The following is a 12,450-nucleotide window of genomic DNA, read 5'->3' as shown; positions in this document are numbered from 1 at the left end:
TTCCCCTCCTTCATGAAGCCCCAGGCGTCGCCGCAGGAGTCACGCTCGGGCTCATCTTGCTCTTCTTCCTCTTGAGTTTAGGCATCGTGGCTGATTTCGGCGTCTTGTCCGCCCTGCCATCCTTTTTATCATCCAGCTTCGTATTCAACATGGGAGGCCCGCTCATGGCGCTGATGCCCGTAGGAGCCGCGCCCTGCGGAGGCAGCACCGGCTTGCGACCCGTGGAAGAGAGGTGGAACTCGCCCGGCTTGCCTGTGATGGGGTTCTCGTCGATGTATTCGCCTCCGTATCTCAGATGGATCATGAAGGATTCTTCAGCAACTCTATCAATGAAGGGGGCTTCGTGCTTTGCTACTGCCGAGACTGGCTTGCCGGTGTCGTCGAGGGCGGGATTCTCCTCCTTGGGCTCTTGTGGCTTGGGTTGGGTGGAGGGTTGGCTTGCGGGGAGCTGGTATACGTGGCCTGTGGAGGGACGCCATTTGCGGGCTGCTTCGGCGGCTGGCAATGCTTTCGCAATGGCTGAGGATATCGTCATCTAGTAGCAAAGGTTAACTGTGTATCCTGGATTAGGGGCATTTTGGCTCTTTCACGCACAATTCTCGAAGCCAAAATGTCTGCAAGGGTCGGGGCCATGTATATGTTTTCGCCCACGACAAAGAACGAAGCGTGGACGGTGATCTCGTCATCGTCCTGGTACCGTTTCCGCCTCGTCTGCTTCCGAATGACCCAGACACCGGTTCCCATGCCCGGGCCTGTCTCGGCCGGCTCCTCACCCACGATGAATTCTAGTCCCGACATTGTCTTGAGACGTGTTTCAAAGGCCTCGCGCGTCTGGATGTAGTGGTACATGGCCATGTTGTTCATTGCCTGGGCCATGATGACGGCGTTGTTGGAGGTGCGCTCGAAGAAGGGCGATTCGGCAAAGTAGAAGAGGATTGTGTTGGAGTGGAGGCCACCCATCTGGGCTACGATCTGGGGAGAGCGCCATTGGATCTCGTCGAGGGGGGGATCGTTGGGATTCGCCATTGTGAGGGTGTTGTTTTGCGGTTGGTGATGGAGAGGGAATGGTGTGAAGTGAGCTTGCAGAGGACTAGATAGAAGCTTTTAGTGGAGAGGCAGCTGTAGAGGCGCTATTACAGAGGCGTGGGGCTTCGGCTTAGCGGCCCCGCGGGTGGGTCATGGATTCTGCCAGTGCTGCGTCCTTCTTCTAACTTGGCACATGCATTCTTCACTCTCGACTTTTCTACCTTATTCACCAAGGGTCATCAATCGTTGACCGTCAAGCTTGGACAATATACATCAATACACTATTACAACGAAATTACTCCCGAGAGACCTCCACCATGGATCTGCTTTCGACTATCCGCAAAACCGGCTCCAGAGGTGGCGTAAACTTTAGCTGGGACGAGGTCGCCAACTCCAGTCACCGCGAAAACTATCTCGGCCACAGCCTCAAGGCTCCAGTTGGGCGATGGGCCAAGGGCCGAGATTTGAACTGGTACGCCAAATCGGACGCCACGCCGGCGGAATCCGCCGAGACAGACGAAGAGCGCAGAGATCGAGAACAGAAGGAAGAACTGCGCAAGATTAAGGAGGCCGAAGAAGACGCAATCGCCAAAGCATTGGGTTTACCGCCGCCTCTACGGAACACCTCTGGAGCCAACGCCATTGAAGTCGAGCCCAAGCGACAAGTTGGCCCCGCGAGCGGGCCGCCAAGAGAGGCCGAGGCGAAACCGGAGAGATCAAGACGGCATGGCGACGATAGAAGAGAGCGAAGAAGACACAGAAGTAGGAGCAGGAGCAGGAGCCCCGACCGACGACGTGACAGAGACCACCGACGGCGCAGTCGTGATCGGGCCGAGGGACGCGACGAGCGCGACCGTGATCGTGATCGTGAGCGTCGACACCGCCGAGATCGCGATAGGAGCCGAAGCAGAGATCGGCGCGACAATAGGCGGGACGACAGGAAAGACGATAGGCGAGACGAAAGACGACAGAGGGACAGGAGCAGGCAACGACATCGATCGCGATCTAGGGAGCATAGACGACGAAGCCCGGGGCCGAGCTCCCGCCGAGAGGATTAGACTGGAGGACGTGTCTCGTTTGCTGGCGTTTAGTAGTTGCTAAAAATGATACCCAATGCATATCACTATCTGGCTGCAATTATGGTGGGAGCAGCTAAGTTGTTTGATTGCTCTATATAAAATAAATTAAAATATAGTGTACAAATTAATGCCTGGTTCCTGTACGAAGTATATCAGTAGTATTACAGCGCTCCTGACTGGTGCAAGAGCTGTCATATTCCGTCTTTCTCCCGTCCATATCCCGTCCATTCCAATCTATGTCCAATCCATGTCCAATCCATCCCATCCATGTCCCATCCATCTTTTCATCATTATCGCTTCAACCAAACACCATGCCTGCATAGATCCATAAAAGCATATCAATTTAGCAATTGGGTTCCCCGGTTTTCATACCGGGCAATTTCATAAGAGCAACTTTGACCGAGTCAATACTTGGCCTGAGTTGGGGATCCAATTCCAGCATCCCGACAACCACTGCGTAGGCCATCTTCTGCGCAGGGTTGCCTCGCATACAAATGGCCCCGAATGCTGACATGAATGACGAATGCTCGAGTGCAATAGAGCATTGACAGTTTTCATCGTCCCGATTGAAGCTCTCATGAAGCTCTTCGTAGCCGGACTGCCCTTTGCTTGCCACGGCAAGAATCGCGGCAAAGCAGCATCCCAGCTGCCAAATATCGGATTTGAAGGTGCTCGCTACCATTGCATGCTGCTCTGGAGCGAGGTATTCGTAAGTGCTGTCCTTGTAGTTGGTAGGAGCTCCAGGTATGTAAACTTTGCTGACACCAACGTCAGTAATCAATGCTGTAGGGTAGTCGCTTGCTTCTTTATATAGAAGGATATTGTCGGGTTTGAGATCCTTGTGCTTGATAGCATGTCCATGCAGGTAATCGACTGCGTCAGCTAGCTGGTACATGATTCGATAGATCATGCAGCAGCTAGATTGAGACGAGCTTTGTTGAAACCAGGGACAGCGAGCCTTTCTTTTTCCATCGGAACTGTGAAGGAACCGTAACAGTGTATACGGCGCCCACGGATGCATAACGAGACGTATCGATTGATCGTCATCGTCGGTCCTGAATGCCTCGACAAACCGGACAATGTTCTTATGACTGCAAACCTCGAGAATTCCAATTTCTCTCAGAATTTTCTTCACTTGCTTCTCGGAGAAGACTTGATTAAAAGTCTTCATCGCGAGCGGCTTGCCGCTTCTTTTGTTGTTGACCTTTTGCACGATGCCAAAGCTGCCTGTGAATACTTCTCCCGCCGGATCGAGGGTATACTGAGTGTCCGCTAGGCTTTTGTAATTGTGCAGGTATCGGGGGCGAAATTGCTTGTAGGCTCGGGAAGAGGAATCGTGCAACCTGGGTCTAAGACAATGTTAAAACCGAAGTCCCAGTCTCGGCAACTGGAGAGATGCTATGCCAGGTGGGTATACATACTGCTGCAGGTGGAATCGCTGCACAGCGATCCCTGCTGTTATGGGTTCATCCTGACCAAGCTCTGATAGATACCGCTTTAGCTCTGACACGAGGTGGACCAGATTATCTTCCCCGTCATTGTGATGCTGGGGGTCGCTGTAAATGTTGTTGTTGAGAATGTGCATGCGTGCGTATAATACATTGAGTGCGCCCTCTTGGCCACCGCGTTCTGCTTGTTCGTGGAAAGAAAGAAGATCCCACGTCACGACAAGCTGTGTTATACAGCATGTTTGTGTCTGTTGAATAATCTCGGGAGAGATATAGCCAGCCTCGGTAATCTGGGTCTTGAGCTGCGTGTAGGTAGCACAAAGCCTTCGGATCTGGTCGCAAACCAGGGCAGTCAGAGGCACTTCCAAATCAGCGTGTTTCTTCTCCCAGATCGTAAGTCGTTTGCAGAACTGAGGCATAGCATCAAGCATATGTTGAAGGGTAGGCTCCTGAATGGCGACAGGATCATTCTGGATGGGAGTGGTCATCATGTATGCGAAATCTTGATGCTCGTATCACCCACAACACAAGATGGTTCTGGTATCAATGTTGCTAGATATAATGGTAATAACAACGATGGAGGGCACAAGGTCACGCATGCTCCATGCGATGACGATACAAGAGATGACGGTACCCCCCCGGTCTGTAGCAGGGGGGAGACATGGGTTAATCGTGACCGTTCAGAAACTGACCGATGAGATTTCTCCGGGCTCCTTTCAACTGTTCCAGTCTCCTTCTTATTTCCCGACGGCTTGCACCAACGGCTGCTCGCAACGTGCAGTCCCCATTTCCAGCTGTGGCGGATGATTATCGACCAAGTGGTGAAACAATGTGTTATCTCAGCAGCTGACAGCGAGTTCTATCCATCCTTCATGATCACATCGGATAGAGGTGGACTGAGTGCTCTAAGCATATTTGTGGCACTCGTAGGGCAACCAAATAACAGAAGCAAGAAGGATAACGATGGCAGTACCAAGTTGGCTACGGATTTCAGACCTCACTGTTTTAACAGCGCCTAGCTGCCGCGTTCAACGAACGCGTTGCTTCTAATTTTAATCCTGCTCGCGATTACCGAACCCATGCCTGATTGGCTGAAGTGGGTGGCAATGATACCGTATTCCTATACGACAGGTAGGCAGGTAGGTAGGTTCCTGTAATCCATGGGAGGTACTTGACCGGTACTAAACGCACCTATGTAGATAATTCGTATTATATGTCTCTTATATGTAGATACCGAGTTTGCGTTAACGGACGATACATCTATGTCCATGGATTGATAGTGCTGTGAGCCCTCACACGAGACTGCAGCATATACTCCTCTAGACTGTTTTATTTGAATCTCAAACGAAGCTCTCTGCTAGGTAGAAGACTGGTTACAAGTAGAGCTAATTGTTTTGAGTGATGGCTAAAAGAAGTCAACCAGTAACTGGACGTACACACCGAAATGCATATATATGTCTGAAGGCCAGACACTAGGATGCATCGTACACGGTATCACTTAGCCCTCCAAGTCGCATGCTCTACCAATAATATAGTTTATCGACCCATTTCCGATCAACTAAACCGAGTTAATCGTAACGCGAACCATAGTTTAACCAAGTCTGGGGATGATCTGGGCTGAGAGATGGAACCCTGATAGCGTTGGCTCAGTGACGGGAGATTCTTTAGTACAAAATACATGTACCCCACGCTCCACCTGTCCAGCGCAATATTGTAGATACTACGCAGGGCAAGACATGGCAGTACAGTAGGTAAACTGGCCGATGGACAACAAATTAGGCTTTAGAGTTTGTTATATCAGAAGTCTAACACAAACCTGGCGCCCCATCTTGAGCTTGAATCCTCTCTAGGTTATGGCGTTGGGGAATAATGAAGTCTAAAAAAAAAAAGGCCCAGTGACGTACCTAGAGGTTGATGGTTAGTGCCGGCTTTTAAGGCATGGCCACTCCCTAAATCTTCCAAGGATTCACGTGCTACACGGCGGTCGAGATCGATAAACCAAGGCACTGGCCGCAACGTAAGCTCTCGTTCACTCAACATCTCCCTTGACGAGCTGGTGCGGGCATCCATACGCGGGGGATTTTGCGATTCTAGACTCTTCTCTCCTTTGTTTGCCACGGTTTATAGATTTGCTGACTCGTCAGTTTGACCCTGCGCCTCTTCCCCTTTTGCCCTGATAACTGATGGTGGTGATGCCCTTAGTTTTGCGTTGCGAACCATAGAGAATGCACCTCTGAGTCCCGACAAGCATCTGCGACCATGGCGATGGACTACTCGAGCCTGCGGGCTGCCGCTCTGCGCGACGGCGAAGACGAAGAAGCCGTCACTGTCGACACCCGCGCGCTGATTGACAAGGTCCTGGCCCGTTATTCAGGAGAATGGACGACGCTGCGAGAGCTCATCCAGAATGCGGCCGATGCGCAAGCCACGACTGTGTCTATCAAGTGGGAGACGCATCCGTCAACAAGCATCCCTCTCCCCAGCGCTGCGAGCCGATCCGACCTGTTGAAACATACCATAGCCAACCACACACTGCGCCGGCTGGTTGTCCAGAACAACGGCCAGCCGTTTACAAAGACAGACTGGGGCCGTCTGAAGAGGATCGCAGAGGGAAACCCCGATGAAACCAAGATCGGCGCATTCGGTGTCGGCTTCTACAGCGTCTTTGCCGACTGCGAGGAGCCGTTTGTGAGCTCTGGCAGCGAGGCCATGGCCTTTTACTGGAAAGGAAACTCCCTTTTTACCAAAAAGTCACACCTGCCTGAGGATAAATCATCGCCATACACCGCATTCGTGCTAGATTATAGAAATACGACGACCCCCATGCCGAATCTGCTCTCCGTCAGCCAGTTTCTTGCTACAAGTCTTACCTTTGTTGCACTGGAGAAGATTGAATTTTGGATCGATGATCATCTAATTCTGTCTCTCAACAAGAAGACATCTCCAAATGTTGACCTGACACTGCCTCGTGACCTCGAGGCCAGGACGAAGGACAACATCATGAAAGTGATAAGCGTAGGTCGTACAAGCACACAAATTGACGCATCCTTTATGAACGTAATTGGATGGAAGCCGCAAGCAGCAGCAGCAGCAAAAGCCACGGATTCGTACGGCTCAAACGAGGCTCCCTCTCTGAGGTCCTTCTTTGCGAGGCTCACCACGACGGCCTCGAACACCAGCCTCCTTAAGACGAAACAGCAGGCAGAGGAGAGCCAAGCTCAGACAAAGATTACAGAAGATGTTACCGGATTGAACTCGGCCACGATATTCCTCAGGGCTACCACAGCCAGCATCAAGACACATGTATCAGCTTCCTTTTCAGCCGAGCTTGAGCGTGCAACCAAAAAGCCTCCACCCAAAACCACAAAGATATCCATTCTCACTACATCATATGACGAAGCTGAAGCTTCTCAGGGCTCGTCTCCGGAAAATGGTGCCTTTGCCAAGGCTACAGACGTCTTCGCTTCCGTACTGCCCAACAAGAAACCCGGTGGTCGCATCTTTATTGGATTCCCTACTATGCAGACAACCGGTGCCGGAATGCATATTTCTGCTCCCTCTGTGATCCCAACTGTCGAAAGAGAGGCCATCGACTTGAATGCTCGCTGGGTCAGGACGTGGAATGTCGAACTTCTCCGGGCGGCCGGTATCATAGCCAGGTTAGCCTTTGCTAACGAGATGAGTGAGCTCGATCGCAGAGTAAAGCAATCAGTTGAAGCTGGCAAGAAGATTTCTGCTGAAATAGTTAACCGCTTCATGCCTGAGGCGCTGCACACTCTAAGGACGTTCACCTTTGCCGACTCTACGCCAAGCAGCCAGGTCGGGCAGATCATCGAGGAGGCCTTCTGGACCTGTTTCAAGAAGGCCTCCATCGAGGTGTATTCAAGCCGAGGTGTCCTACAGACGTCGCAAGTTCGTTTGGGATCATCAGAATTGAGCTCCTTTGTGGACAGCATCCCAGTTGTGCCCAAGGAAATGACGGATTCGCCATTCGTGAGGAAGCTGATTGACTTTGGGCTCATTTCACACATCACCGTAACGGACGTCAAGGAAGAACTGGAAGCCAAGGCTCTCACAAAAACTCAAGCCATCAACTTTATAAAATGGGCGGGCAAGAAGAGTTTGACTGGCGAGATTGACCCAGGAAGCAGGGCCGCGCTTATGGACGTTGCCGTTGCCACTCTGAGCGATGAGAATGACAAGGGCGAAATCGTGGCCCTAGGCAGCATAAGCAATTACCTTTTTCTCTCAAAGATTCCTGCCAATATGCCAGTCCCTCCAACAACCGTTCCATATGCTCTCATAGTCAACATCAGTGCTTCTGAGCTGGAAGCTCTTGGATGGGAGCCCTTGGAGGTTATCCCATGGCTGCGCTTTCTCATCGAGACCACGGCATCCAGGTCGGAAGAAGAGAGTGTCACTAGATCGCCCAAATTTGCCGTCGCCGTGCTTACAGTCTTGTCCAAAAACTGGGAAAGCATGACCATGATTAACAGGGGCACAATGCTGAGTCTCATCAAGTCCACTCCGATGATGCCGACCAAGTTGGGGATGAGAAAGCCTGAAGAATCCTTCTTTGCCTCTGTCAAGCTCTTCGATGACTTGCCAGTCATCCAAGGTTGCGAAAAGATTAAAGAAAAGTTCCTGACAGCTCTTGGCGTTCGAAAGACGGTTGACCTGGAGACTATCTTTGCTCGTCTGGTCAATGTTTCCGGTGAAGATGGCCAGAAGAAGTGGAGTCACATGGAGCTCATTAAATACTTGGCCTCTGTTCAGAATGATATCCCCTCGGACGACCTCCGGAAATTGAGAGAATCTAGAATTTGTCCTGCCGAAGCAGGGCCAAAAGGCATGGAGCCTACAAAGGCCACGACGAAGCTGTACAAGGTCTCGGAACTGTTTGAGCCCAAGGACTCCCTCCGGACTCTCCAGCTGCCAATCATTCAGTGGCCGGGACCTCCTGGTAGCTTTCGAGCGAGCAGCCCTGAAGCCCGATTCCTTGTTGTCCTTGGTTTGCGGACTTTCCCTTCTGTTCCAGAGCTGGTGGACATGATGTCGTCGAGTGATCAGGCGTTGAGGGCCTCGGCAATGACTTACTTTATTGCCAATCACCATTCGAATCGATATGCTGCCTTTGACCTGAGCGACTGCCGCAAAGCCATCCTGCCGCTTCAGGGAAGCACCAAGCTGGTGACACCAGCTGCATGCTTCACCAACGAGAAAGCGGCGGTGCTTGGGTTTGATATCTTGAATCGTGACCTTCACGATCACGCCAATGTAAGCGCCCTGTCCCTCTAAAGATGTCTATTCAAACTAACACTGGAAATCAGAAATTTGGCGTTGCTAGGGATCCGCCCATGGCTGAGTGTGTTAATCGTCTGCTGGCCAGCCCTCCACAGAGCCAACAATCTGCCGTGACCCTCTTTGTCTATTTTGCCACTCGCATCGGTGAGCTTGGAGAAAGCAGCTTAGTTAAGCTTCGAAATGCTCCAATTGTTCCCGTGAAGCGGTCAAGCCCTTCTTCCGCTTCGGAAAAGTTGAGCGCAAAGCTGGCTTATATCAGTCCGTCGCAGGCATACGTAGGGACGTCATCAACATATGGAGATATCTTTGATTTTGTAGACTTTGGTCAAGATGGAAACCTATTCCTCCTCAAATGTGGTGCAAAGAATGAACCGACCAAAGTGGAAGTTGCATACATGGCGTGCAATGAACCGGCAAGGCTTCTCAGTGTGCTCCAGAGTCCCGAGAAATACTTGGATCTGCTCAAATCTTTAGCCGAGGCTACTTCAACTCTCCAGCGCGATAAGGAGCTTTGGCGCAAGATGAAAAGCTCGCCGTGTCTCCTCGCATATAAGGAACTGGTAGCGCCTTCCAAGGGCAATGCTAATGCCAATGATTTGGATGAGGATGAAGCGCCGATCAAGCAGTATCAGCTTGCTTCTGCCAGCCAAATCGTTGTTCTGGACGACATCATCAGCTACCGCCTCTTCAAAGAGCATTTGATATGCGCCCCTGAAGAAGATGTTCTCGAGACCTTTTATCTGAGACTTGGTGCGTCGAGGCTAAGCGGCATAGTCCAAGAGGATGTGCGCATTGGCTCCCATACGACACGGCAGCAGCTGGCCGAATCGCTTAAGAAGCATGTTCTCGAACGATCCAAGATCTTCCTTTACGAGTATGCAAACTACCGCCGAGATGCCATCAAGCACGACGCAAAGTGGCTCGAGAAGAACCTGACGGTAGAAGTGGTTCGATCAGTGGCGCTCCGACGAACGCTGCAGGGCCAGAGGCAGTCGCACACAGAGAGACGCTCTGCGGCTGCGTCATATAACAACAGGTCATGGACTTTGTACGTGGCTGATGAAGGCAAGCCGGACATGTACCAGGTCGGCCAAGCGATATGTCAAATGTTGCTTGACAGGCCTAACCAGCAGGCATATCTATTCTTCGAACCGTTCCTTACTCTGGACCTCCTTGGTCTGAGATCGCGTGGATACAACGTCGACCGAATCCTTCGAGCAAAGGCCGCAGAGGCGAGGATTGCAGAGGAAGAAAGGCGCAAGGCGTTGGAAGAGGAGCAAAGACAAATTCGGGAAAGGGAGCAAAACTGGGCTCAGTCACAGGCAGAGCATTCCAAGTCTCAACAGCTCCCACAGGCAGCTGAGGCTGCGCGGGAAGCCCCCAAATCTCCACAATCTTCGCATCCTTCCATGCCTGGCTCATGGGACTCGCCCGAGGAGAATGCGCAGGATAAAACTGCAAACAATAGAAAGAGCAGGGGTTTGTTTTCGAACCTCAGCCGCCGATTTGGCTTTGATACGCAGGATGATGATAAGAATGAATCGCGGGGGCAGGTGGAGCAGTTTATGGGCAACAACTCCAATTCTACCAACCGAGGGCCTGACAAGTCTGGCGATAATGGAGGGTCGCAAAACGATGATGGCAAAGTGACCAACCCAGCTGTGGTTCAGCAGAATCTCTTGAACGCGGTCAATGCAACGCGGGCCCACGGTTCCGACAGTGTTTACTCAGAGCCTCACGTCTCCGAGGTCAAAGAACAGGCGACATACTGTGACAAGAAGCCAGCTCAAAACATTACATTTGTGGCAGAGGCTTCGAACGGTATGAAGGTCTTTGTGGCCAGGGATATGGCGGCCAACGCGGCTGCATTTTTGTCAGCAAATCTGGCTGCGATCAACTCTTTTGCATCGCTGCTCGTCGAAGTGGGCAACGTCTACTCATTGGCACCAAAGGTGCTTCACATCTTTCACGACGATGCCGGCGGAACGATAGCATTCAACACTGGAGGAAGTATCTTTTGCAACTTCCGATTCTTCCTCCAGCTGCACGCCGCCCAGATAGATGTTCCAAACGGAGCTGGCAAGGCTGAGGCAGGCACCTGGTGGTGGGTGGTGTTGGCCCACGAGCTGGCACACAACTTGGTTTCGCTACACAACTCTGACCACAGCTATTATACGTAAGATGCTTCTCTTTGCCTTTTCACACACTCTTGGATACAGTATTTAACTAACACTTGGACAGTGAATCGTTTATTCAGCAATACATGGGGAAGATGATGGCGAAGACGACGCAGTGGACTCAGGGAGCTCCTGCGCCGGCTCCATCTGCCCGGCCTGCATCGCAAACAGCTGCGGTGCCTTTAGATCCTCCGCCGGCGTATCGCCCGGTATGAGGAGCAGCCAATTCCGTGGTTGATTAATGTCATGATTGCATCTGTGTGGCGTTTCATTTCTGTTTCATTTATGTTTTTGCGAGGCGTTTGATGAATAGATTGAACGATAGATGATCAAAGAAGGGCTGGTCGCGATGACATGTCGGGAAGAGAATCTCCTTAGAAAGGCCGTTGATTTAGAGGATTAGACTTTTAATCTGATGATGTTTCTGGTATCATGTCAAGGAGTAGTTGGTGCAAGGGGAGTGTCAGTAACCGCCACATACAGCATCGAATCACCTTTGCGACAGATGAAGTAATTTATTTTAATCTCTTTCAAAATCAAAGATCATTTTCAAAAATATTAAATTACACTAGACGTGGACTCATTTAAAAGCATCTTGTCATCGCAGCATCTTGTCGTTGTCGCTCCATTCTAGTTGTAAGGCAAGGTCACATGCCCCGCCACGTGACGCCACTTTCCCAAGAACCGCCCAACCTCATCACCATCTCCAATCCCAACTCCAGATACCCGCGCATCTCAAGCTCGCCTCCCCCCAAACCGGCCAATTCCTCCGCCCGCGGCCCTGCAAACCAACAGAAACCACCGTCTCACGACTCCTCGACCTCCCCAAACGAGTCAATCCCATTCACCATGGTCCACCGCATCGCATTCTGGAGCTGCTTCGGTTTGTCTCTCAACCTTACACTCCCCGCCGTGCCCCCGGAATTTTTGAACTAACACCTGTTGGAAATACAGGCCTGGCCGTGCGCTTCTGGCAGGTCGGCATTGAGATGCGGCCCTTCTTCAACAAGTCGTCGCTGTGGGCGTACCCCGTGTATGCGGCGGGCGGCGCGAGCTTCGGATACTGGCTGCAGGGCGTCGACGATAAGCAGACTGCAATGCTGAACGAGCGGAAGAGGGCGCTGCTGGAGAAGAGGGCGAGGAAGGCCCAGCGGGATGCGGAGAGGCAGGAGGCTTAGGTTTGAGGTTTTGACGGGGAGAGAAATGGTGATGTAAAAAGAATGGGAGGGTAGAATTTATCCGGATTTGTACATATAGATGGGACTTCGAGAGAGAGAAGGGGATGATGAGCTCTTTGGCTGGGATGAGATGTGAGCTATGGGAATCATCAATGGCCGTACGAAACCAGCCACGAGGGCTCAATGAAAATGATCAAAAACTTCAGACATGTTGCTGCGTGCCAATTCACATTACTTG

At 51.5% G+C, this 12,450-nt stretch overlaps 5 protein-coding genes across 5 annotated transcripts; 3 read left to right on the top strand and 2 right to left on the bottom strand.

Moving 5' to 3' along the window:
* Positions 1 to 10: 10 nt before the first annotated feature.
* TRIVIDRAFT_68630 (uncharacterized protein) lies at positions 11 to 1,026 on the bottom strand (the record flags this gene model as incomplete). Its single annotated transcript, XM_014098773.1, has 2 exons — positions 11 to 535; positions 595 to 1,026. The coding sequence occupies 2 exons, from the start codon at positions 1,024 to 1,026 to the stop codon at positions 11 to 13; spliced, it is 957 nt and encodes a 318-aa protein (XP_013954248.1).
* Positions 1,027 to 1,343: 317 nt separating this feature from the next.
* On the top strand, positions 1,344 to 1,649 carry TRIVIDRAFT_131852 (uncharacterized protein; the record flags this gene model as incomplete). Its single annotated transcript, XM_014098772.1, has 1 exon — positions 1,344 to 1,649. A coding segment is annotated over one exon (306 nt), but the record flags the coding sequence as incomplete, so codon positions are not given.
* A 799-nt stretch (positions 1,650 to 2,448) lies between these two features.
* Positions 2,449 to 4,041, bottom strand: TRIVIDRAFT_58544 (uncharacterized protein; the record flags this gene model as incomplete). Its single annotated transcript, XM_014098771.1, has 2 exons — positions 2,449 to 3,454; positions 3,527 to 4,041. The coding sequence occupies 2 exons, from the start codon at positions 4,039 to 4,041 to the stop codon at positions 2,449 to 2,451; spliced, it is 1,521 nt and encodes a 506-aa protein (XP_013954246.1).
* A 1,771-nt stretch (positions 4,042 to 5,812) lies between these two features.
* TRIVIDRAFT_231208 (uncharacterized protein) lies at positions 5,813 to 11,463 on the top strand (the record flags this gene model as incomplete). The annotated part of the gene is made up of 3 exons (XM_014098770.1): positions 5,813 to 8,830; positions 8,884 to 11,033; positions 11,099 to 11,463. 3 exons carry the CDS (start codon positions 5,813 to 5,815, stop codon positions 11,247 to 11,249), a joined length of 5,319 nt encoding a protein of 1,772 aa, XP_013954245.1.
* Positions 11,464 to 11,777: 314 nt separating this feature from the next.
* On the top strand, positions 11,778 to 12,418 carry TRIVIDRAFT_181339 (uncharacterized protein; the record flags this gene model as incomplete). Its single annotated transcript, XM_014098769.1, has 2 exons — positions 11,778 to 11,917; positions 11,989 to 12,418. The coding sequence occupies 2 exons, from the start codon at positions 11,884 to 11,886 to the stop codon at positions 12,210 to 12,212; spliced, it is 258 nt and encodes an 85-aa protein (XP_013954244.1).
* Between the last annotated feature and the right edge of the window lie 32 nt (positions 12,419 to 12,450).

This window comes from Trichoderma virens (assembly GCF_000170995.1).
Source record: "Trichoderma virens Gv29-8 chromosome Unknown TRIVIscaffold_81, whole genome shotgun sequence".
In the NCBI taxonomy this organism is placed as follows: Eukaryota; Fungi; Ascomycota; class Sordariomycetes; order Hypocreales; family Hypocreaceae; genus Trichoderma; species Trichoderma virens.
Note: the sequence above shows the minus strand (reverse complement) of the source record. Positions and strands in the feature narration are given on the sequence as shown.